The sequence below is a fragment of the Choloepus didactylus genome, chromosome 15 (genome assembly GCF_015220235.1).
Source record: "Choloepus didactylus isolate mChoDid1 chromosome 15, mChoDid1.pri, whole genome shotgun sequence".
Classification (NCBI taxonomy): Eukaryota; Metazoa; Chordata; class Mammalia; order Pilosa; family Megalonychidae; genus Choloepus; species Choloepus didactylus.
In genome coordinates, this window is record NC_051321.1 from 42,752,453 (window position 1) to 42,776,495 (window position 24,043).

The 24,043-nt window shown below is 43.4% G+C and overlaps 1 protein-coding gene across 5 annotated transcripts in view; it reads right to left on the bottom strand.

Annotated features, from left to right (window-relative positions):
• Positions 1-1,089: 1,089 nt before the first annotated feature.
• The window catches only part of MYOF (myoferlin), a 161,645-nt gene continuing 138,691 nt past the window's right edge, over positions 1,090-24,043 (bottom strand). For 4 of the 5 annotated variants that reach the window (XM_037803987.1, XM_037803985.1, XM_037803989.1 and 1 more), the window contains 13 exons: positions 23,173-23,328; positions 22,574-22,665; positions 17,989-18,159; positions 17,052-17,200; positions 14,880-15,019; positions 12,675-12,763; positions 12,491-12,586; positions 9,239-9,380; positions 6,761-6,860; positions 4,236-4,426; positions 2,440-2,549; positions 1,909-2,056; positions 1,090-1,364 (listed from right to left, as the gene is read on the bottom strand). In XM_037803987.1, coding sequence (XP_037659915.1) covers positions 1,326-1,364; positions 1,909-2,056; positions 2,440-2,549; positions 4,236-4,426; positions 6,761-6,860; positions 9,239-9,380; positions 12,491-12,586; positions 12,675-12,763; positions 14,880-15,019; positions 17,052-17,200; positions 17,989-18,159; positions 22,574-22,665; positions 23,173-23,328 — 1,623 coding nt within the window. In that variant the 3' untranslated portion in view covers positions 1,090-1,325. The remainder of the gene's footprint in view (positions 1,365-1,908; positions 2,057-2,439; positions 2,550-4,235; positions 4,427-6,760; positions 6,861-9,238; positions 9,381-12,490; positions 12,587-12,674; positions 12,764-14,879; positions 15,020-17,051; positions 17,201-17,988; positions 18,160-22,573; positions 22,666-23,172; positions 23,329-24,043) is intronic. The other variant, XM_037803990.1, reaches the window with a different exon arrangement.

A 24,043-nucleotide genomic window follows, 5' to 3' on the forward strand; every position in this document is an offset into this window, starting at 1 on the left:
ATGCGGGGGAATGATGAGCATTGCAGTTTAGCTAGAGCTATGTCTCGTCACCTTTTTACGTACTGACCACACTGTGAATGCTAGGACTTTTGGCAGAATATTTAAGGGAAATGAAATATTCAAAACACGAAACAAGTCTCAGGAATGCCAAGACAATCACCCCGGCAGCAAAACATTGTCCAAATGTCTAAAAGCATCCCCATTATTGCATGGTTCCTTGCTCTCCTCAGTTCTGTATTGCTGTTTGAATAGAACTGCTTTTTGATCTCACCATGGTCCCTTATATATTATCAGGACAATGTTCTCACTGTTCTAGGAAACATACTGACAGTCTTTGGTGCCAGCATGGAGTCACACTATGTCACTACTGTCACTCATTACTTGACCATTTCAGCTCTTTGTTGTTCTTGACAGGTCTCCACTGCTGACATAGGGATTGTGGTTAAGAGAGGTTAAGGAAGCGCATTCGGTTTAAATTCATGCTCTACCATTTATTGGCCTTGGGCAAGTTAGTCAACTTCTTTGTGCCTTGGTTTCCTCAACTGTAAGACAGAGTTAATAATGTTGGCTACCCTGATAGGTTTAACTTGAGTATTAAATAAGCTAATATACTTAAAACACTTGCTTCACACAAAATAAGCACCTTTAATATGTGTTAGTTTTTATTATTTATTATTTAGCCTTAGTTTTACCCACTGGTTAAAATTTGACAGCACACATAAAGGGCTACAGCCAAGTGGTATGCTATGGCATCCATCCACTGAAACCCAGGGAAACAGAAGATGCTTTCTTGCTGACTTTACCCTCAGTCTCAATGAGTAGCCATGTGTCAAAGGTGGAACATTTTTATTTGAGTTCATCACATAGCTTGAATAGAGTCCCAAGAAATTTATGCATACAAAATATAATGATGTTGCAGACATAAATAAGAATCATTCTATTCTGTTGACTGCAAATATGAAGCGTATAAAGATTCAGAAATTTTATATTTCAGCAATTTTCAAAAATTGAATTACAGAACTAATGCCACATAAAAAAAGATGATTTTAATGGAACTAGCCACCTCGAAAAATGTTTTGAAAAATATGGTTAAAACTTAATAAAATAAAACTTTTAATACTTCAAAAGATAATATAAAAATTTTGCTCGTTGGCTTGACTTTCTAGTACTTAGACCGTTTGGGAACTGCTGGTCCTTGGGGAAGTGTAGCATGCTACTTGTCTGTAGTCACAGATGTAAACAAAATCATATTTGATTTTGGTCCATAAACAGAGGCAGGGTTTCCTCACTGCTGAATGACTCTTGAAAAGAAGCCTTTGCTTTTATTATGCATTTGGTCTCACAATCTTCATTGACAAATAGTTCTGAAAAGGAAACAGAAACAGTGTTAAAAATGTTTATTTGAGTTAGGATTTCTCAGTATCGGCACTATCGATGTTTTGGACCAGATAATTCTTTGATGCGGGGTGATGTCCTGCGCATTTCAGGACTCTTAGCAGTACCTCTGGTCTCTACCCACTAGATGCCAGTAGCACCTGGCAGTTGTGACAATAAAAACAGTCTCCAGGTAATGTCTCCCAGGGGACAAAACTGCCCCAGTTGAGAACCGCTGGTTTAAGTCAACAGCATTTCAACCAGGAAGAAATAGCAAAACAAACCTGTGAGGAACTTTTTAAATGGTCACGATAGAATGGACTATCCATAACTAGAAAATAGTGTGTGTGTACGCTAAAAGTTAAAAGCTGAAGAGTGTGTGTATACGCTACAAGTTAAAAGCTGAGGAGCTGTAATGCCTCAACTGCTATGTGTCATCCTTCTGAATGGCAGTAAAAGCAAATACCAAGTTAGATAACCGACGACAATTCACACACACACACAAAGACAATAAAAGAGGCCAAGGGGTCCCACCGGTAAGGAGTACAGGAGCACGGCCACGAAGAGCAGCAGGATCAGCAGGACCAGCAGGCCAATGATGACCCACTTAAATCGGCGCCACACAATGAACTTCATGGTCTTACACGGGTTGGTGAACCAGAGGAAGGAGGTTTCTGGTCGGCTGCATTGCAAAGAAATGGTATTACTCCCCAATTCAGCAGGGAAGGATAAAATATCTCGGAGCATAGCACAGGTTAAGGAATAATTAACTACATTTATAAAGTCAAGAAAATACATTATTCCCTTAGGTGGGCTGAGAAAGGAGTTTTAACTTATTACAGCTTCCTAAAATCCTGAGGCCAGGCTGAACCTTGTTTTCCAGGGAAAGAAGGATGGTTAAAATGAAGCCAAATCATCAACCTTGCCACTCTTCACCCCACACTACTAAGTACAAAATTAAAAAGACAGCAGCTAAACCATTCCATTAAGTCTTCTGGAAGGGGGGCTTTCAGACTGCAGGTGTTTGGGGATCAGACAACATCAAGAATAAAGAGAGCCTCTCACTTTGGTGGATCCAGCTTGGGGTTCATGTTGGGTTCATCCCGTCCCTTCCCGGCTGGTCTCTCGTCGGCCTCCTTCTCATTGAGGACTTCCAATGTCATCTCCACTTTCCCCTTCAGTAAAGCAGAACAGGTTAAACACATGACATCACGTTTCACAAATATTTTTACTTCAACCCAAGGAGTATTCCCCAAGCAATGATTTTTATTCTTGTAAAACAATCCTTAGATTGCCTTAAATTTTCCTCAAGAGATTTCTTCATATTTCCTCTTCCATGTGTTTCTGAACTGACACCGTGTTGGAAACTGAGAGGACAAATTGCTCTCCCATCCTCCTGCTATCTGCTTTTCATTCTTTGTAACCCTGTCATTCTATCTTTCTCACATCAATCTCCTTTCCCTCTCACACACCTTCCTTTGCAAACTTTATTTGGACCTAGACTGACCTGAATATTGCCAATAATAACACCTAACACTTATTGAACATTAGCTGTAAGCTCCAAGAGAGGAGGGCCATGTCTCTCCATGCTAACCATTGTGCCCCCACTGTGTGGCACATACTCGGTTTTCAATGTACACTGCCTGAACAAATGAATGAATGAATGAATGCTGCTTCCCTGCTGACAGTTCCTGAGTAATATGCTGGACATCATTTTAAACCTTTTATGTTTAAATTAATCTCATGTAATGCTCATGGCAACCCCAAAGTAGGTAGTATTATTATCCATGTGTGCAGATGAGCACATTGAGGCTGAAAGCAGTTTAGAAACTTGGAACTTGTATAGTCAGGCTCAATTTAGGCTTGAACAGACTTTCTAGGACTCAGAAAATTCCACTAGGTCACCAACAATTTGGGAACCCTTGCCACTGAATCATTTAGGTGGTGGAGCCTAGGTTTAAGAATCAGACAAAGCTGGGTGCATGACTTTGGCAAGTTGCTCAATTTCTCCAAGCCTGTTTTTTAAATCTATAAAATGGCGTTAATGTCTACTTCATGGGGTTGTCAGCAGAACTAAATGAGATTATGTGAAGATCAGTGGTTGCCTGGGGTTAGGGACGGAGGGAGGGATAGAATGCAAATGGGCATGAGGAAATGTTCTGAATCTTGATTTTGGTGGTGGTTCCATGAGTGTTTACATCTGTCAAAACTCAATGAATTATGCACTTTAAATGGGTGCAGTTTACTGTATGTAAATTATACTTCAAAGTTGTTTTAAAAATAAGACTGTGAATGTAAGGTACTTAGCATGTTGCATGCTTCATAATTTGTGACCAAGAAATGTTAGCTATTAGTAACACACAATAAATTAACCTTTTGTGACAAGGTGTGGTATCCCACACTGTTGTTTCTATGTGAAAATACATCCTGAATTCCCCAAACTTGCATGTAAATTATGTTCTTCTTCTTCAGTGATTGTCAGCACTCCCTGCCCTCCTTACCCCCAATTTTTAAATGAGAACACCTCAAATTTGAAGTTTCTTTTTCTGTATTGCATTGTACTGGAAGCTCAGCACAAATCAAACTTTCCTGGTGAGGGAGAATCCTAAAGAAATACAGTACACCCACTTGGGCTTCTACTGTTTTGACCATTCCAACCTTCCCATCTTTCCCTCAACAAAACATATGCTCACAGCATCTATCTCCCACCCTCTCTTGTAATCCCAGGTACAAGCAGTTCCCATAACTCAAAGCCCCACCAATTTATTAGTTCCTATCTCAAGTGGAGTAAATTTATTGCTAAAGGGCAAAAGCTAAATGATAAAAGGAATAAATAATCCCCAACCAAGAAACACTCATACAGCCATCACTCGGGAGCCATCTTTATCTGCATAGCATGGCCACCATCCTTTCATGGACTTCTGTTCAAAGAGTGAAGCTGTCTTAGCTTTAAGGGGGTTCATTGCTTTGAGGTCCAGAATCATGTCCAAATTGCACTTCTCTGCTGATTTTGCTGGAATGATTGTGTGATGCAAATCAAGCTCCAGGAAACCTATCCAAGGAAACATTAAACATTAAACCCACATAAGTTTCAAGTGGATCTGCTGTCGTTCATAAGTGAACAGAATGTTCTTGTCAGAGGAAAGGCAGACAGTGATTTTGAACAGGTGATGGGTGAGTTAGAGAAAGGGACCCTGGTAGACATTTAATGTTCTTTCCAGATAGGACGGAAAATGGCGAGGAAACATCTGTCCACTGCTCAGCATTTCACAGAGGACTACATGTATTATTTCTCAAAGATATGAGCATAAACAGAGTTCTTGTATATGCTCAAAGTGATTAAACATCTTTAGAAAGCATTTCCACTGAGTTGAGAGCTCTTGGATTTGAAATTTGCTCATTTCAGTTCAGAGCTGCCCAGAATAGAGAGGTTATTTGGCTTTGGGTACAGACAACTGGTGCTTGGAACATGAGTGGTGCCATGGAACATTCACGTTCAAGTCTCTCCTAGTATGACCCGGAAACAGGAACTTGAGAAGGAACATGACCAACTCAAAGAATAATTATCCCCAGGAACTAGGGAGCCCAGATCAGGTACCGGGAGAAGCACATTTTATCTTCTGTGATATGAGGCATTAATTCTTTGGTGTCACTTTCACTGTGACTATCTTCTGGGCTTGGGAAATCCTGTGAGCCTTTTCCTTAAGAAACTGGTATGTGCGATGGGGGGTCAAGTCTATGGACAACTGGGACTAGAATATTTTCTTTCATGGTGGCAGCAAAGAACAACAGGGAGGGTGTAGTAGGTCCCCTTTAAATTGTTAGGATCAGAGGCTGCCCTTCATCATCTAATGGTTTCATAATCCACATTTACCGCCCCCCATCCTTTCTTGGGCCTATGTATGTTTTTCTCCTGTCTCTCTTTCTGGTGATAATTACAGCCATTTGTTTATCAGACATTTCAAAATACAGTTATTCTCCTTATTGGTGATCAGACTGTTCATTTAAAATCCAAGGGAAATATCTACTATTCTGGAACTTAGTATATACTAAATCTTTACTGCCCATAAGCTTTACAAGTTAGCATACTGGCACACTCGTTTGTTCGTTCAACTCTTACTGAGCACTGACAGTGAAAGCCACTTCCTCAGGTGCTTTTTGGGTAAAGGGGGTAAAAATGACACAGCCATTGGCCACGTGTGTTTTCCTCAGCCAGGAAAGATCCCTTGAAAACAGAACTGAAGCAGTGAGGCATGTTAGGGGCTGCTATAATGGTTGGGTAGGAGAAAATGAGCTCTGAACTGGCAAGGCAGAGAATAGAAATAAGAAAATAAATGGGAGTGATAAAGCAGATTATATTGTTAGGACTGAGTGGTTGCCTGGAGGTGGGAAGCAAGAGAGAGGAGGAATCACAGAGGACTCTGTACTTCCACCTGGGTGGCTGGGAAAATGTGCCACAAACAGCAAAAGAAATCCATGAGGAGAGAAGGTATGAGGTCAGGGAAGAAATGCTGAGCTTAATTTCAGTCACAGTAAATGTGAGGTGCCAGTCAAACATAAAGGTGAAAGTTCTGGCTGGTAATTGGGAATAATCGACGTAATAGTTTCTTATGATTATGTGAGAGACACCGTGAGAGGTCTAGACACTCTGGTTTCGGAGTTATATCTTGAGAGATGGAAGCTGAAGCTTTAACTTCATCTGAGGTGGGAATGGGTAAACCACTGAGAGGGTCTGGAAAAGAGCGGAAGACCTCAGGGAAGGCCTATTTTTAAGAGTAGGAGGAAGAAATAGGGCCGGCCAGTGAGGCAGACTCAGGGACTGGCAGAGTGACAATCAGGGAGCACAATGCCAGAGGGGTGAGGGAGGAGTGTGCCCAGAAAGGGAGGGCCCAGGGCAGGGGAGCTTTAACAGAGCCAAGTGCCTTTAGCTGCGGAGAAGAATGGGCCTGGGGGAGAGCAATGGCCTGGAAGTGAGGGGACCCTGGTAACTTTCAAGAGCAGTGGAGGAGGAGGGTGGGAGCCCATGTCAAGGGACTGAGGAGTGGGTGAGTAGCTTGGAAGTGGAGGCAAGGGTGGGGCATCTGCTGGTGAAAATGGGATTTGAGTCTTCACAGAGAGACAGGAGATGGTGTAAGAGCTTCCATGGGAGTCAGTGAGCATGGTCAGGACCCATGGAAAGGGGTGACATCCACTGTGTCCATTTCTCAGAGAACCCGAGACACAGGACAGGTAGGGCCCACTGCCAAGAGGACATCCAGGCAGAGGGCGTGCCCTGCAAATGACCAACAAGTATTGTAGATTTAAATAGTCGATACCCAGTTTTAATTGATTTCACTATTTCCAAGTATAATTTCTTAGAGAAAGTGACCCAAAATGTGAGACCTACCCAAGTAGTCATCCAGAGAGAACTTGTCATTATCCCATATCTGAATGAGCAGTCTGGGTGGGACCCGAAATTCAGTTTGGTCAATACTCCAGAAATGCTCCTAAAATAACAAATGAAACAGACAAACCAAATGGTACTGATTACTGACTTTGATGACACTTACCTTTGTGCTTTGAAATTTCCAGCATCATGTCATGGGGCTTTTTCTCTCCTTCCCGTCTTCCTGGACATCCCCTCTCCTTGGCTCTGCCCCTCCAACCCAGGTGTATGGAGGGCAGCTGGGCTCCCCAGGAAGTCTCAGGGCCACCAGCTGGGTGACACAAAGGACATCCCAGGCAGTTCCCAAACAGAAGGCCTCCTGCTATGTTCCTATCAGTGTGACTTCCTGCTGCCACTGCTGGGGGTTGGGGAGTGATTAATCCCTCCTCCCCACCCCAAATACCACTAGGGCCTGCTTAGATTATCCTCCCCCAACCAGGCTGTTCTATCCCTGCCCACACCATCATCACCTGCTGGGGTGTCACTTATGCCTGGGTGATCTTTTGCCCAGCCTACATGGATGCCTGAGTAGAAGGGGCCTTAGAAACCCTCTCTTCTAGCACTCTTAGTCTACATGGTGGTGAGGAGACTGGGGCTAGGTTTCATTCTTTCATCAGTGTAGATTTCAAATGTCCTTGCACTTTTGGCTTTTGAAAAATACTGGCTTTATATGCTTGTGGTCAGCTGGAACCCCCCCTCCCCCCTGATTACTCACATTGAGGTAAGCAGAGGGAGGACTGAGTAAGAGTCCTCAAGTTTTCACCTTTGCTTCCTGCCTCTGCCAGACAATATTAACCAAGAGTAATTACACCTCCTTAGCCCAATGACACCTAGGTTCCTCTGGCTCCCCAGAAAAGAAATTCTCCCAATGCTTCATGAATTTGGAAGAAGATTGTTGGGTTGTTTCTTGTTTTTCAGATGACATTCTAGGAATATCCTCCTTTGCAGGGCTGCGAGGGCCTGGCTCTGAGGCAAGGAAGCCTACTCTGCAACTGCCTGGCCTCGCCTGACTGTCCTGGGTTGGGGTCATGCTCCAAAGTACCACACAGGGCATGGAAAGGTCCAGCGCTAGATGTGGGCAGACGAAAGGTAAGTTTACCTAAAGGCCTACCTGGCCCCAGATCTCCACTCCCCCTAAACACCCTCACCATCCCTGCCTCCCTGGCCTGCCTTGCCTCACTGTCTGGAAGTGCCCCTAATTTGACATCAGGTTGAGCCCCTGTGTCTCTAGAAAATCCCCTTTGAAGACATTCATCTCACCTGGCACAGAAAAAGTGCTCATTACAGCCTCAGCACTGAGTAGGGCCAGCAGAGAATAGGGCTGGCCGGATGGGTCACAGGGCAGGCATATTTGGATTGAGTGTGGGGAGAAGAGGTGACTAGGCAGAGCTGGGGAAGGTTTATCGAATACAGGGGTAGAAATGAGATGGAGTACTGAGAGGAGGCAGCTGTTACTGCCTGCCCAGGTTTCAGGCCCCCTTTTTTGGATGAAAGCACCCAGATTTTCTTGGCCCACCCCCCCCCCCCCACAAGTCCATGCAATTTTGGAGTAACTCCAGAACCTGCCCAATCAGAGCACTGCATCTCTGGGCAACAATGTTTGATAAAGGGGTGGGCACACGACCCCAGACAAGCAGATGCACTGAGGCCCAATTCCAGAACTCTGGTTGGAGCCATTGAGGATTAGTGCATCTCTTTCTGCTGAGGTTGCTGAGAGGACAGGATGTGAGCTGGGGCTGCCGCCTGCCCTCTTGCCTCCACCAGGAAAGAGCTGGCCTGGAAATGGGGCCCAGAGAGGAAAGCAGAACAGAGCACTGGAGAAAGTGAGACAAATTTCAACCTGGGATGCAGGCGTTCCTAAAGCCAGCCAACCCTTTTTAGTAATGTGAGCCAATCAATCACTCTTTTGTTGTAAGCCAGTTTGAACTGAGTTCTGAAACTGAGATTCTTTTCACGGGGGCCCTGAACCCCAAAGGAAGTGCTTCTGAAGAAAGTATAGCATATACTGAGGTTTAATAAGGAAGGTAAAAGGAAACTCTCACCTACTTTAATATTTTGTCTCTGGCTAATTAGTCAAACAGCTCAGCTTATTATGGGAAGAAATTGGTATTCTCAACACATATAAAACACATTTGGGTTTCATAAATATTGATACAAGGTCCCCATTTCCACCCTTTACCAAGTCCTTACTCTGCCACCGATACCTTAGGGGAAGGAAAGTTGCGTTCCTTATACTTCCTAATCACACGGATACCTGCCATAGCTCCGTGACCCTGGGCGAGTGTCTACCCCACTGTGGGAGTCAAGTTTCCCCATCTATGACAGGAGGGAGCTGGACTCAATGACCTCTGAGGTTCTGAGAAGCTCGGCATACTATGTGTTTCTGAGTTAAGGAAGACCCAAGACGTCCACTTCCGACCGGCATATTTCAGAGCTTACTTTTTTAGCAACAATGCAGAGTTGTTCAGCTGGAAGGTAGTCAAATGGGAAAACAAATCTCCAGTTAAAATTCCCTTCACCATCCAAGGACCTGTAATGGACATCTGTTTTCTGTTTGTTTTCTTCATTGCCAGGAATCCAGCTGAAAAGCAGAGGCAAACAGACTTAGCTTCGTGTGATTGACAAGCAATCTAGCTGCAAAATTGTGCAGTGATTAGGTGAGTGAAGGGCAGGAGAATTAATGCACTTTTCTTGGGCAGGTTCCAGTTATCTACGGCGCTAGGGGTGATTTATGAAGGGGAGGCACTCTGTTGCATCCAACACAGGTTTTAGCCAAACAAAATATAATTCCTCTAAAACCAAAGCAGGAAATCCTTTAGACTCTAGTTAACAGGGATAAGGTGAAATTTTCTGGAAAATATCAACAATTTAGCTTCTATTTTGGGTATGATGAAGCTTGCTGGCTATGATTTTAGTCTTTATAACTGTAACTCATCAGAATCTGTCATCACGGTGGGTAGGCTCAACGAATATGAGTTTAGCTCCAAATTTTAGCATTTCGTTTACCAGATTCTACTTAAACAAACAAAAAAGGCACGAATCAAGTAATCCTGTGGCTTCCTTTTTTTAAATCATCACTCTTAAATTCACTATGACCACATTAATGAGACAAGGAAGAGAGAGGTAAGCTGTTATTTCCATATGCATATTTAGGAGAATTCATTTCAGTAAACAACTTAAAGGTTAAGATGTTAATCTTCAAAAAGTTTCCTTTTATTTGTGCCTGGTACATAGTAGACACTAAATAAATACCCGCTGATGTGAATGAACGTGACTGAAGGAAGGAAGTTGTCATATCTGCCTGCTACTGGGAAGGCTCCTGGTCTGGAACCTGTCAACTGGTAGGATGCACCTTAGAATCAATCAGGGATCTTTGCAAATATTGATGCCTGGGCCCCACAGACAGAGATTCTTGGAAGGAGACAGGCCCTTCTGTGAACTTGCTCTGCCCTATAACTCTCTGAGCCTCATCTCCTCATCTGTAAAATGATGGCAACGAATTGTGTCCCTTCATGGGGTGCACATGAGGACAGAATGAGAGGTCATGGCTCAGAAGGGGCAGAGTGGGAAGGGGAGAAATCCTTAACTCCTGTTTATGATCATCTTCTATGAACCAGGTACCTACAGGCATTATTTTATGCTTCCTAATACTTTTTAACTATCTCCATTTTACAGATGAGGAAACTGAGGTTCAGAGAAGATATGCAACTTACATAAGACCACACAATCAGTAACTGATGGAATGAAGTATTTACCCCCAGGTCAATCTAACTCCAAATTCCACACTTGTTTCTCTGCCTCAAAGCACCAAGGAGACAATAAATAAAGTCATTAGCAAATATTAGATCTTATTATTAATAGTGACATTGATATCAATCAACTACAATACTTTCATTTTTTGCTAGTCAATGAACTGATTAGCTAAATTAGTTAAAAGATTGCTTTTGACTATTAAACTAACTCAACAAAGAGAGTGTATACTCTCTTGGCTTCACCTCCTGACCCATTCCCAAAGTGTCACCATTATCCTCCCCCAGGCCTCCTGCAGCTTTTCCTCTCATTTTTCATGGAGCTTTCACATTTGATTTTAAATGTGAGTCTGTTCACTTTTTAATTTTAAGACATGTTAAACAACTACTCTAGGTGTATGTATTTGTGAATGTGAATATATAACTTTATATGTAAAACTCACGTGTGTAGTGCTAGGTTTATTTATGTCATTCACCTTTTCATATGTAGTGTTTAGATTTTAATTCCAAATATTACATGGTACTTTAAGTTGTCCTTTATTCTTTGATCAGAGGTGTTTTCACAGTCCAATATTACTTGAGTTTGTTTCCCTGATTTGAAAAAAAGAATAATGCTTATGATAGTCAAATAAATTTGCATATATATAATTAGCTAGGCTTGGTTTTCCTCAGGGAATGGTAACAAGATCCTGAAATGAGAAAGAATAATGAAGAACTTGATGAAACATTCCCTGTTTACAGCAAATCTAGATGATAGTAATTATGTCTTTAACAAAAGTTTTGATTGAGGGCCACTTGGGATCATAAGTGAAACTTTGTTCTTGCTTTATGAATATGTTAGATTTTCAAAAAGTGCTACCTTTTATATATAAAGAACCAAACTCAGTATGAATGGAATAGTAATACTAGCTAATATTCAACAGTGTATGCTATATGCCAGGCACTATCCCAAATGCTTTGAGACACTGAATCTTCTAAATATCCCTAGGAAGTGAGTATTATCATTATCTCCATTTTACAGACGAAGACACTGGGATACCATGAGTTCACCAACTTGCCCACCCAGTAAGCAAAATACCATGATCTGAACCCAAGAATTGGTCCCGAACCTGGCCTCTTAATCACTATGCTACACTGCATTCAACATCTATGATCAAGGTATAAACAGATAACTAACAACAACATGAAACATTCAGAACTGAATTATGCAAGTAAGAGAATAATAAACAAATATGACACTTCCCAAAGTGTCACCATTATCCTCCCCCAGGCCTCCTGCAGCTTTTCCTCTCATTTTTCATGGAGCTTTTCACATTTGATTTTAAATGTGAGTCTGTTCACTTTTTAATTTTAAGACATGTTAAACAACTACTCTAGGTGTATGTATTTGTGTATGTGAATATGTAACTTTATATGTAAAACTCATGTGTAGCCTGTTGGATGCAGGCACTTAGTAAACTGATGGAATGGATGATTGTTTAAAATCTGCTAATGTTTCCTCTTTACCATGAACATTAGCTGCTGGTAATAAAATATATATTAAAATTTTTCGTAAGCTTTACCTGTGCTTCTGAAGCTGGTTTTTCAAGATATCAAAAAAGAATAAAAGTAACTGTATAACCAAAAAGTCTCAGAAAAAAACAACAACAAAAACCTGCTGTATAAATGGAAGAAAACCCACTTTGTTGAAAGAGAAATGAAATTTTTATCAGTTCTTATAGCCATTAGATCCTGCTGCTCAAAGAAGATTCATATAGATTCTGTTCTCTCCCCATTCATCTCTCAGGAGCTTCCTAAGTAGACTGCATTAATAAGATAAAATAGCTTCAAATAACCAAGAATACTATAAGGGGCACCTTCAATGATGAAAATTCAACCCAGTGAAGGAGAGAGTCTGTTTCATTCCCTGAGTTTGTTAAAGGCTCTTGCATGTTGCCCTTACCCTTTGACATAGATGTCACTCATTTCCTCTCCTGTGATGCTTTTTTCATCCAAGATAACATCCTTGGTGTTCCAGATGATCACACGCAGGTAGTATCTGAAAGGAACACAGTTTGAAGGTAACTTTCCCTCTGCTCCTAGACCAGGCCTGCAGCCTGATGCAGCAGAGTCTCATGATTACTTACCTCTTGGCTTTCCGGGGTGTGATGTTGAAAGGGGGACCTGGAGGCCCCAAACTCTTGGGGAAAACATCCACCCACATCTGAAGTTTCCCCTAAACCATTGAAAAATGAAAAGAGAACTGAAGTCATATTAGGGATGGTAAAGAATATAGTTTTCTTTTGCATTTCTTTTAGTTGAAACTATTTCTTTGGCTTGTTAATTAGTCCACATGAAAGGCAATGAAATGGAGTAGAAGAACAAACCACGATTAATCCTACATCTGCACTGTCACCTAGCCCACCCATTCCCACTCTCACCCAGGGGTCTCTCACGGCCGCATGTGTGCCCACCTGTATCAGAGTCTGAGTCTTTCCTGGTTAATAAAATGAGGGGCTTCCCATCATTAAAAAAAGGCCCAATACACAGACACACACAGCCACACAGACATACATCCTCTTACAAGGACTTAAAGTTGGGCCCTTGACCCTTTGGATCAGTTCTCAGGCTGTCACTATATTTGTCATCACATTGCCTACTGCTTGTCAGTCCCAGTTTTGGGATACCCAGGAGTTTGTCCACCTACCTCAAGATACAAAATCAAAATAACATAAATTTAATTCTGTAAAACAAAAACTTATAACATCACTTTCACAAGAGGGACTCGAACAATGAAAAGAGCATGACTGTTTACAAAGGTCAGGAATGCCTGCCACCGGCTTGCTGGTGCCCACCATCAGGAGGAGGTTGCAGGTTGGGGAGGATGGAAGCCTGGACCGACACTCACGCCTGCCATCTTGGTGAGGACCTGCTCATTGACTGCCACAGACCAGGCCAATCCATCTGCCTGGAATGTTCTCCCAGACAGGCTAGGAATGCCGTTAAAACACTTTATCAACCATATGAACAGTTTTGCAGTCCCCAAACTGTTTTTGGATGTTCTCTAGACTTTGCCTTCAGACTGGTCTTCAAGAAGGTTGCCAAGGAAACCACTAGATTGGCTTCCTAATGCATTGTGATCAAAATGAACTAACTGGAGCTCCTGAAAAGTGATATATTTTACTACAATCCTGACTCTCTCCCAACTAATCTCTAGGGCTCAAGGCTCTACAATACATCAAGCTCGCTGCAGAACATTAGGTGTCTCCTAAGACCTACCCACAGTCTGTGCCCAGTGACATAGGTGGAGGAGATGGTGGGGGGTGGGGAGGTGGGTATAGCTGGATTCTTAGGGAGAAATCTTTTGCTTTGCAATTTACTGAGACTCATTCAATCGAGGGGTGGGAGGCAAGAGAGGAGGAGAAATGGGTTCTTGGAGGAAGGATGAAGAATTTAAAAAGGAGGAAATGAAGATGTGCAATAGAACAAAAGCAAAATGGGAATAACAAACTAATCTAAACAGGCATATGCGGCCACTTTTTGGAGATAAGCTTGTCCATGGTTTTACTGTCAGTGTCAACAATATTAGCATCCATTAGATTAATGTTTCTTAAAGTGTGATCTCCTAGCCACCTTCAGCAGAGCTACTCCAGGTATTTGTTAAAATTCGGATTCCCAACCCCATCCCAGACCTCTCTGCAGGAACAACCTGGGATTCTTCATGATAACAAACTTCTGCGATTATTTCGTCAAATGCCATGTCTTACCTTGATTCTCTGGAACTTCTGGGAACTTACTGCCCTCCATTGCTATCCACCCTGTCACTGTGAGCAGCTACCTCATGCACTATGGCCCTGATTCCTTGAATTTTCAATCTCAGGGGGTATCTTCTCACCCAAGCTGGGTCGACTTCTTACTTTCTCAGTCCCTGACTGTCTGGCTACAGCTGAATGGTCCAGTGGTGGACCACTGGAGCAACCATCCCATCCCATATTTGGAAGTAGATGGGACAAGGAGTGGGAAGTGGGAGCCTGAGCGGCTGCAGTATAACATACAAACTCTCAGGAACTGTCCATGATCTTCTGATGCATAGGAAGGTGGCGCAGCAAGTGAGCCGACTAAAATAGACTCAGAGAAAGTGAAGGAAGAGAGATGCTGGTTTGAGTTTCTTCTGCATCATGGCCACTTTCCTGTCTGGATTTTGTGGGCTACCTGAAATTTCTTACAATAAATTCTCCTTTGGGATGAAACTAAAGTATTCAAAAGAGATAAAAGAGGCAGGTCAGTGTTAGTTACTGCCTTTGCATTTGGGGTGTCGGTGATGAGTCTTCAAAGATGGAGAGCTGCTGTACCTGGGAAATATTGGGCTGGAAGGTGCTGTGCAAAGTCCTTGTTTCCACATGCTCAGGGACCAGCCCCTGAGTTCTGAGGATGTGAAGGGCTAGACGCTCATCAGGGGCCCCGAGGTGTTGGTGCAGGATTCTGTTGACTTCTGGAATAGAAAGTGCCATTGAAGAAGGGATGGGGACAGATTGCCCTGAGCTGCTTGCAGCACTTCCTCCTAGACTTTGCAAAATGGACAGGCAGTGTCAGTGAATAAAATTCTAACATAGGAAGGAGTCATTGATCAAAACACCTCCTGACCAAGAGTCCTGACCCACCCGGGCTTGCACCCAACTTCTGGGCTTCCAAAAGAAAAGCAACCAGAACACACCAGTACATTTAAGTGAGAGCAGTCTATATTCATTTCTGAGGCAGAAACTCACAGCTAGACTCCGTTTCTCATTCTCCCTTGCATTCAGGTATGGTCATGTGACCAAGTTCAGCTAGAATGTAAAGTGGGTGGAAGTGATGTGTGTCACTTCCAGACCTGGCCATAGCAACCTCCCGTGTAGGATCCTCTATGCACCTTTCTCTTCTGCTATTTTAGAACTCTGAGCTGAAGAATAGCAGAGCTATCAGATGGAAGGATCCCAAGTCCAGGAAGCACTGTAGGGAGAAAGACCAACTACCTGAGGGAAGATCGCTTTTGAATTTATGAGACATAAACTCCTATTGGGTTAAGCCACTGAAATTTTGAAGTTTATTGTTACAGCAGTTCACATCACTGTGGCATTTTAAAAACATGGCTCACAAATTCTCTGATACACAACCCATCAAGAGGTGGGGTCTATGGCCTCTCCCTTTGAAACTGAGACATATTCATCCAATGGAGTATGGTGAAAAAGAGGCTGCGTGACTTTCCAGGCTAGGCCTAAAGGCCACACAGCGTTTGCTAGTTCTCTTGGGATGCTCATGCTGGGGAATGTCAACTGCCATGTGAGATGTCTGAGTTCCCAGGCACGGCCCTGTGGGAAAGGCCTGGATAGGTGTTCCAGTTGTCAGCTGCTAGCCTTGCCTATGAGCCTCCCTGGCCATCTGGCCCACTCAAGCCTTTGGATGACAGCAGCCCTGCTGACACCTGACTGCACCCACGGTAGAGAACTTGAGAACTGCCCAGCTGAGCCCTTCCTGAATTCTTGGCCCACAAAATACTGAGCAAAACAAAATGGTTGTCTTAAGCTGCTAAGATTCGAGGTGGTATGTTATGTAACAATAGTAACTGGAACAATCACCAGGATTAATATGGCCTTTGGGGGGTTGTTTGTTTGGGGGCACTCTTAACCATTATGCCATGTGGCTTTTTAGTTTATTCCCAATTTTTTTTTCAAGTTCACATGTTAACAGCAGCATCAATATTTCTTAAACATCAAACTGTCCCTGATGTTGACTAAGTCCTCTTCAAAATGAAAAGATAAAACAAAGTTTCTTACAATTTCAGACTCAACAGTTCAGGATCAGGAAGCACTTTCACTCTTGTATGTCTTGTTCAGCTCTTTGCCTGGATGTCCCATGCTCCCTTCAAAGCCATTCCCACTGCTACCCCTGTGGGAAGTCCTCCCCCTCCCGACATACTGAATCATTCTACAGCTTTTATGCTCTATTAAGCTTATTTCAGTCTGTCATATTGTAACTAGCTGTTTATGTGTCAGGACAGGTTATATTATAAATTGCTACTTGGGAAAGAGCAAGACCCCAAGCTGCCACATGTGCCAGATGTGAGCTTAGCAGGATCTTCAAACCAACCCCCAACATCGCTGAGCCTTTCCAGAGAAGGGCTGGAATAAATGATGGAATAAATGTGAAAGACAAATTCTCACACTACCACACGAGCACTTTTGAGCTAATTAGGTATTACATGGAAATAAGTTAATTACTAGAACTTTGTGTTCAAAGCTTGAATGGCTATGGCCCAAAAAGGTCAACTGAAACATAAAGAAAGACAAGAAAATGCATCCATTTTGATACTTCACAAGACAGCAGAAGTCCACTATAATGTGGCTCTTATTAAAGTCATGTGTGCAGAGTCTCAGAGAGTATAATTATGGTACTGGATGTTCCCACCCCCCACCCCCAACAAACCCAGCAACAGCCATGGATCACTCTCTTTGTAACCAGCTTGCAATCCACAATAATGTGCTCACCAAATTCATCCAAACTGTACTCTCGTCCTCCATAACTGATTCTACTTCCATCTTCGGAAAGGATGGGTGGTGGGAAGCCTTTGAATCTGGCCACATTTTGAAGCAACTGTGTTGGTCTCAACTGATCTCGCCAGGTATTTACTCCAGAACTAAGAATCACATCACACATCCCTGAGTTACTTGCAGGGCACACAGGTTATCCTTGGATTCACACACATATACACACTTACAGGTGTTACTGTATAACAAGGCAGCAGGGACTGCTCTACAACTTTGGCTTTGCCTAGAAATCCATTTCAGAACCCTAAAACCCACATATTATTTAACCTTAGCCAATTGATCAATTCTGGAGGGAGGGAGGGATTCTTGGTTCCCTCCTCCGTAAAAATGGGGAGTTTGACTGAGATCACTATAGTCATTAGAGGCAAACATAAATTAGAAATTGCAAGTTGCATCTCAGATGCTGTAGAAAGACACTCTATAGCTCTCATGGGAAGAGGGACATCACAAAATTGATCAATTTGGAATTGCCCGGGGTGGGGGGTAGGGGCGGGGAGGGATGCCTGCTTCCAAAGGGTAGGGAATTTCTGCCATTGGACATTGCCAGTCCTCAGTCCCCCACGCCAAGAAGGGGGGCTCGAAATGTGGGAGAGGGGACTGATTCTCCCAGTGCCGCTCCCTATGCCATGCCCAATGGGCAATGCACTACTCCAAGGGCTACCATTTTTCACAGACTACGATGTGAATGGTGCCTCCAGGACTGGGCAATATGATGGTCCCAACTCTCCTGAGATAATACAACTATTAAAAACTACTTATCCGACTAAAGAGAGCAGTGGTTCTATGATGAAAGGCACTGAAGCAGGGAATCAAAGTTCTCCAAGGTATTAATGTCAGCCAGAACAAAATGTCTACATTTATGGCCAAAGCAACTTACATACAGTACTGCTCAGGTATGCCACAGTGGGAACCAAACCGGGACAGGAATCGGTTTTCCAGATCAATAATTGTTTCTCCCACTTTTTCATCACGGGTCAGGGTGTCGTAATCATAGACAGAAATTTTTAGGTCTTTTTCTTGAGGTAAGTAGCAGCTCAGTTCATACATTCTAAATAAACAAACGCAAGGTTAGAATCTCCATGATCCATCCAGGTACCTAACAAAAAACAGGGCTTTGTGAAGCATCCCTGGGCTGTGGGATGGCCGTGGGAGAACATGTGACCAGGACAGCCAGGGTGGGTGATGGTGGACTGGTGGACAGGGCACTTGGTAAAAAGTAAACATGACTAATAGGAATAAAAAAATATGCGCTAGAGTGCTCAGGAGAGCACGAGCGTTAGATACCTGTGTTCAAATCTCAGCTCTGCTGCTTACTGGCTGTGGGACGCTAGGCCAGTTACTCTTAACCTCTCTGTCCTGAGTTTTATCATTTGTAAAATGGTCATAATAATCCCTACCGTAAAGTGTTGTTATAAGGGTCAAGTGAAGAAATGTATAGAAAGTATCTGGCATGAGTGCATTGCTCAAAACCAGTACCTGTAATAATAATTATTATTAATTATAATATTATTTACATTATTATTATTAACACATGCCTATCAACTGGGGCACTCTGAGCATCTCTACACAGTCAGGAAATTAGTAAGGCACAAACACCCTGATTTACAGCCCTCTACCTGTGCCCCCACTATGTTCCCTCCTTGGTCTCAACAGAGACTGCTACCCCATGGAACGTCTTCGAGTCACCCCACAAGTGCACAGGAGAGGGGCAGAGTGGAATTCACCAACACCCACTGTGGTGTGCAGGGAGCCAAGAGGGCTCTCTCCCTTCACTGAGACCCTTTGGGTCTGTGATTGGCTTCTGTTCTTTCAGTCTTTTCCATTTCATACTAAAATGCAAACACTTCTGAGATAAAGATAAATAATCAAACTACTTTTTGGGGTAGGTGCAGATTCTAGAGGGTGGTGAATTATAGCATAAACTCCAGTGGTGCAGGGTTTTTGTTCTGTATTTGCCATGTCCAGAGTAGGTGCTCAATTAATTTTGTTGAAGGGAAAACTGCAAGAGGCCTCTCCCACTCCTCCTCTCTCCCTGTGCCTCCTCCTCTTCTCGTCTCACTCTGGTGGGTGGACTGGTTCCTGCCCAGAGAATCAGGAATGTTAATCCAGTTGAGCAGAAAGGTGCATGTCAATGCGGTGTTGGTAAAAATCTTCCAGGTTGTCTCCTAGATAAATCTCAGCTACTTTTCTAGATTGCCGCACCAAGGCAGTGGCTGTAGGAGGCAGGGAGTCCTGAGAAAGGAGCTGGATTCATGATCATGCACAAAGCCCAGCACCCACCCCAGTCCCCAAACACCGCATTCCCATTACTAGATTCCAAGGGACAGATAATGTGTGTGAGAAAAAGAATTTCCATCAAATAAGGTTGAGAACCACTTCCTTTGGAGTTCCTCTGGAAAAACTAAAGCCTCTGAGAAGTCCTGCAATTATTCCTGCAAATATTAACCATTAAAAAAATGTATTAAGGTAAAATTCACATAATATAAAATTAACCACTTGAAAGAGAACAGTTCACTGCCATTTAGTACATTTACAGTGTCATGCAGCTACTACCTCTATCTAGTTCCAAAACATTTCTGTCACTCCAAAAGAAAACCCCATACCTGTTAAGCAGTTTCTCTCCATTCTCCCTTCCCTTGGCTCCTGGCAACAACCAACCTGCCTTCTATCTCTATGGATTTATCTATTCTGGATATTTCATAGAAAGGATTCATACAATACGTGATCTTTTCTTTCACTTAGCAAAATGTTTTGGAGTTTCATCCACATTGTAGCATGTATCAGTACTTCATTTATTTTTTATGGCCAAATAATATTCCATTGCATGGATATACCATGACTTGTTCATCCATTCATCACTGATGGCCACTTTGGCTGCTTCCACCTTTTGGCTATTGTGAATAGTGCCGCTTTGAGCATGAGTGTAAATGCACTTGTTTTAGTCCCTGTTTTCAATTCTTTTGGTTACACACTTAAGAGTTGAATTGCTGGTTCATATGGTAATTCTATGTTTAAGTTTTTGTAGAACCATCAGTCTGTTTTTCACAGTGACTGACTGCACCATTTTGCATTCCCAACAGCAATGTACGAGGGTTCCAATTCTCCATAGTTTCTTGTCAGCACTTGTTATTTTCTGTTTTGCTTTTTTTTTTTTTAATTTATTATTGTAGCCATCCTAGTGCTGTGAAGTGGTATCTCATTGTGGTATTGTGGTTTTGACTTGCATTTCCGTAATGACTAAAGATATTGAGCATCTTCTTATGTGTTTGTTATTCGCCTTTTACTTAGCCTAGGTGTCTCAAAGGTTTTGTTAAGGAATACTTTTTTTTTCTTGAAACACCAATTAACATCCCCTAGAAGATGCTAATATTCCATTGTGTGTGATGTGGAGAATACCATAATGTGACAGGAACATGCTGACTGATGGCAGTGCACATAGGATAGATTGCACCTGCCTGAATTCCTGCCCCAGAATCCCTGAGGTTGTCCACTGAGAAGAAAGTCACCCCATCAGTAGGAAGTCATGAACCAGAGTCATCTGGTGTGTTGCAAAGCTCACATCTCAGCTCCAACCCTGCTGGATGAGGGGAAGCCTGCACCCACACCAGGCAGGGATTCGCTGAACAGAGCCCGACAGCATCACTTCCTCCCAGGGTGGCTCCAAGCAAGATTTTTCCTGCCACTTAATTAAGCTTGTGCTTGGCTCTTCTGAGTTGAGCCATTCAGATGGGGCTGCCTTTCTCCTTTAAATGCTGGCTTTCCCCACTTCCCAGTCTCCCTCACACGGAGCCCTCCTTCCTTCCCTGCATGCCTTTTCCTGTCTAGACCGCAGGGCTGGATCAGTGGAAGAAAAGGAAAATGATCACATTATCACATTGTTGTGCCAGGGGATTACTTCCAGTGTCTGGCCTCGGTACACGGCCTCAGTGTCCATAGCACAGAGAGCGTGTGTGTGTGTGTGAAAGGGTATGCGTGTGCATGTGTGTCTGCCCAGGGCTAAGGGACCGTGAGGTCTTGTGTGCACGTGTTAGCAGGTGTGAGAATGTGTAAAGGAGAATGGTGTGTGCTCACTTGAGAGGCTTTGATCAAGTGGCGAGAGTTTCTTGTGTGTATGTAGCACACATGCATATGAGAGAAAGAAAGAATGTGTAAGGGCACAAATCAGCAAACATGAGCAGAAATGAAGAGGATGGGCAAGATAATAAAGTCAGAAATAAAAATACAGACCAGAGGGCAAACAAGAACATGGTGTTCTCCAATTCAGTATGGTTCTGGGAAAATACTACTGTTTTCATAGATGTTTTGTGTAAAGAACATTTTTCTATAAGTGATGGCTTTGCCATGGATATGAAGCATTATGAAAGGTGTTGGGAAAGCATGGGGCTTGGAGCTGGGAATTTCTACCCAAATCTTGGCTCTGGTACTTACCAGCTCTGTCACAGCCCTGTTTCCCTCACCTGTAAAGTGGGGCTGCTAAGCTCTGCCCTGTCTGGAGAATAGGTTTTTCACAGAGATGAAAATAAGACCAAGGAGGCAGCAAAGAGTGCAGCATTGAAGTCACATGGACACAGGAGTCAGATGGCCTGGCTCTGCCTCTTATTAGCTGGGTATATTTGGCACTTCCCCTTTCTGTGCCCGAGTTTCCTCAGTTGTATAGGATGGGGACAGGAATAGCATCTCAGAGTTGTGAGGATTTTGAGATGTTTCCTATAAAGGGCTTAGCATAGTGCCTGGCAGGTAGCAAATGCCCAGCAAATGTTAGCTATTATTAAAAGTGGAAGCAGTTTATAACTGTAAAATGCTGGTCCCAGTTAGAGGTCACTTGGATTTGCCTTACCCTTGAGATGGCTCTAACAAGATAAATATAAGAGTCCAGAAGAAAACTTGGAGTTGCAATGTTGAAGAAAATAATGTTACTTCAAAAACCATCAGGGAACAGAAGACAGATGAAGGAGGATATTTTGACTCCATCACTTTCTGCCCCTTCTTCGATTTTGATAACAGGGTCAATACATTTACTGGGCCAAATTGGTGGGGATTAAAATGTCCCAGAAAACAGAGCCCAAACTGGAATCAGGAAGTAAGAACAATATGTCACTATAGATCAGTTCCTCTGCCTGCCTTCTTGTCTAGAACCCACTAGAGCCCACCAAGCTTATCCTGACTTCTGGGCTTTATACACCCACCCTCCCTGCCCCCTGCCACATGGCTGATTCCTCATATTTCAGAGCAAATAACTCCTCAGAGGAGTCTGGAAGCCTGGGATTTATTTTCTTCATTGCACTTTTCACTTCCCTGACATTCTTTTCTTGTGTTTACATTTTTATTAGCTGCTCCCTGATTAGAATATCTGTCTGGTTGACACCACAGCTTCAGGGCCTAGGACACAGCTTGGTACACAGTATGTCCTAAATACACATTTAGCGAAGAATGAAAGAAACATATTTAAAAATGTACATTACCTGCCAAACACTGGGTTGAGAGTATTGGGAATGTAGTGGTCTCGATCTTCAATTACTTTTTTGCCCAGTGTTATTTTTATGTAAGGGTCACACTGTGGGGAAAGACAGATGGGGCGTTAAATCATGGTAGGGTGCAAGTTCAAGTCAGTTTCCGGGACAGACTCAGATGTGCCTCCACACCTACTCCCAAACTGATGAAAAGGTGGCTGCCGTGGCACCCGTGTGCCCAAGCCGGGGTCTGAGTGATGCTTCCAGGTTGGCGGCACACAGCCAGAATGCCTTTGGGGAAACAGAGTGGGGTGAAGAAGAGGCAGGAGGGAGGAGACCTGGCTTTACCAATGACTGGCTAGGTGACTTGGGCAAATCTCCTCCCAGGCCACATCTGTAAAGTGAGAAGGATGAGCCAGAGGATGACAGCCCCTGCAAGCTCTTAGATAAATCCCTGTAAGGCAATCCTCCTGAATACATTGTTTTGAGAGAGCTTCTTTCCCTCCCATCGTGAGATAACAGAGGCCCCAAAGGAAAGAACATGACAATTACTATGGCTGATGACTGTAATTAACTTGCTACAGGAGAAGGCCCCACACCCAAACTCTTACCAGGCCATTGTTGTCCTGGGGCTGGAGCTCTAAGCCTCGAACAATGTAAATCCTAACCGTGCATTCCTGTGGGACGCTGTCAGGTAATTCCCGAAACTGCCTGGGAGGGGCTGGCATGCTGGGGTCATCCGACAGGGGGTAGATTCTAAAGGAGCCCTGCGAGAGAGACAATATGACTCACAGGCCCTTGGTGATCCAAGGAGAGGGCTCCTGGGTAGTGCCCTCCTGCCCCAGAACGCTCAGAAACAGGCACAGGGGCTGTGGGATCTGGTGGTGAAGAGCTGCCTTTTATGAAGGAAACAATGCGTATTACAGTTTGTATATTTCCAGTAGGGAAAGTGAAGTGATTATAATTATAAAACAATTACTTAATAGATCATAGGAGAAAAAGGGCAGGGCAGAAGCAGGGAAACCAGAGAATAATCCAGGCAAGACATAGAGGTGGCTTGGACTAGTATGGTGACAGAGGTGATGGAGAGAAGGAGGGAAGTTCTGCGTACATTTTGAAGGTTGGAAAAAAGTATTTTTTAAGTCCCCAAAAGTACTAAGGGTGATCTCTCTTTTCCTGTGTCACCCCTGTAAACTCCCTCCCAGACAAACTCCTGGTCCTCCTTCAGGTCTTAGCTGAAGGTGTAGCTTCTTCCAGCAAACCTTCCCTGACAGCCCCTGGGCTGGGTGCATCTGCTACAGCTCTCATCTAACCCTGCACTCACCCCTGAACCAGAGCTGACCTCTGTAATAGTCTATTTGTTGTCTATATCCTTCAATAGACCATGAGTTTCCTGAGGGTAGGATTTATGTCTTGTTCATCACTCTTACCTCCAGGGGCACAATAAATGTTTGTTGAATGGGTGAGTCATCGGGCCAGCAC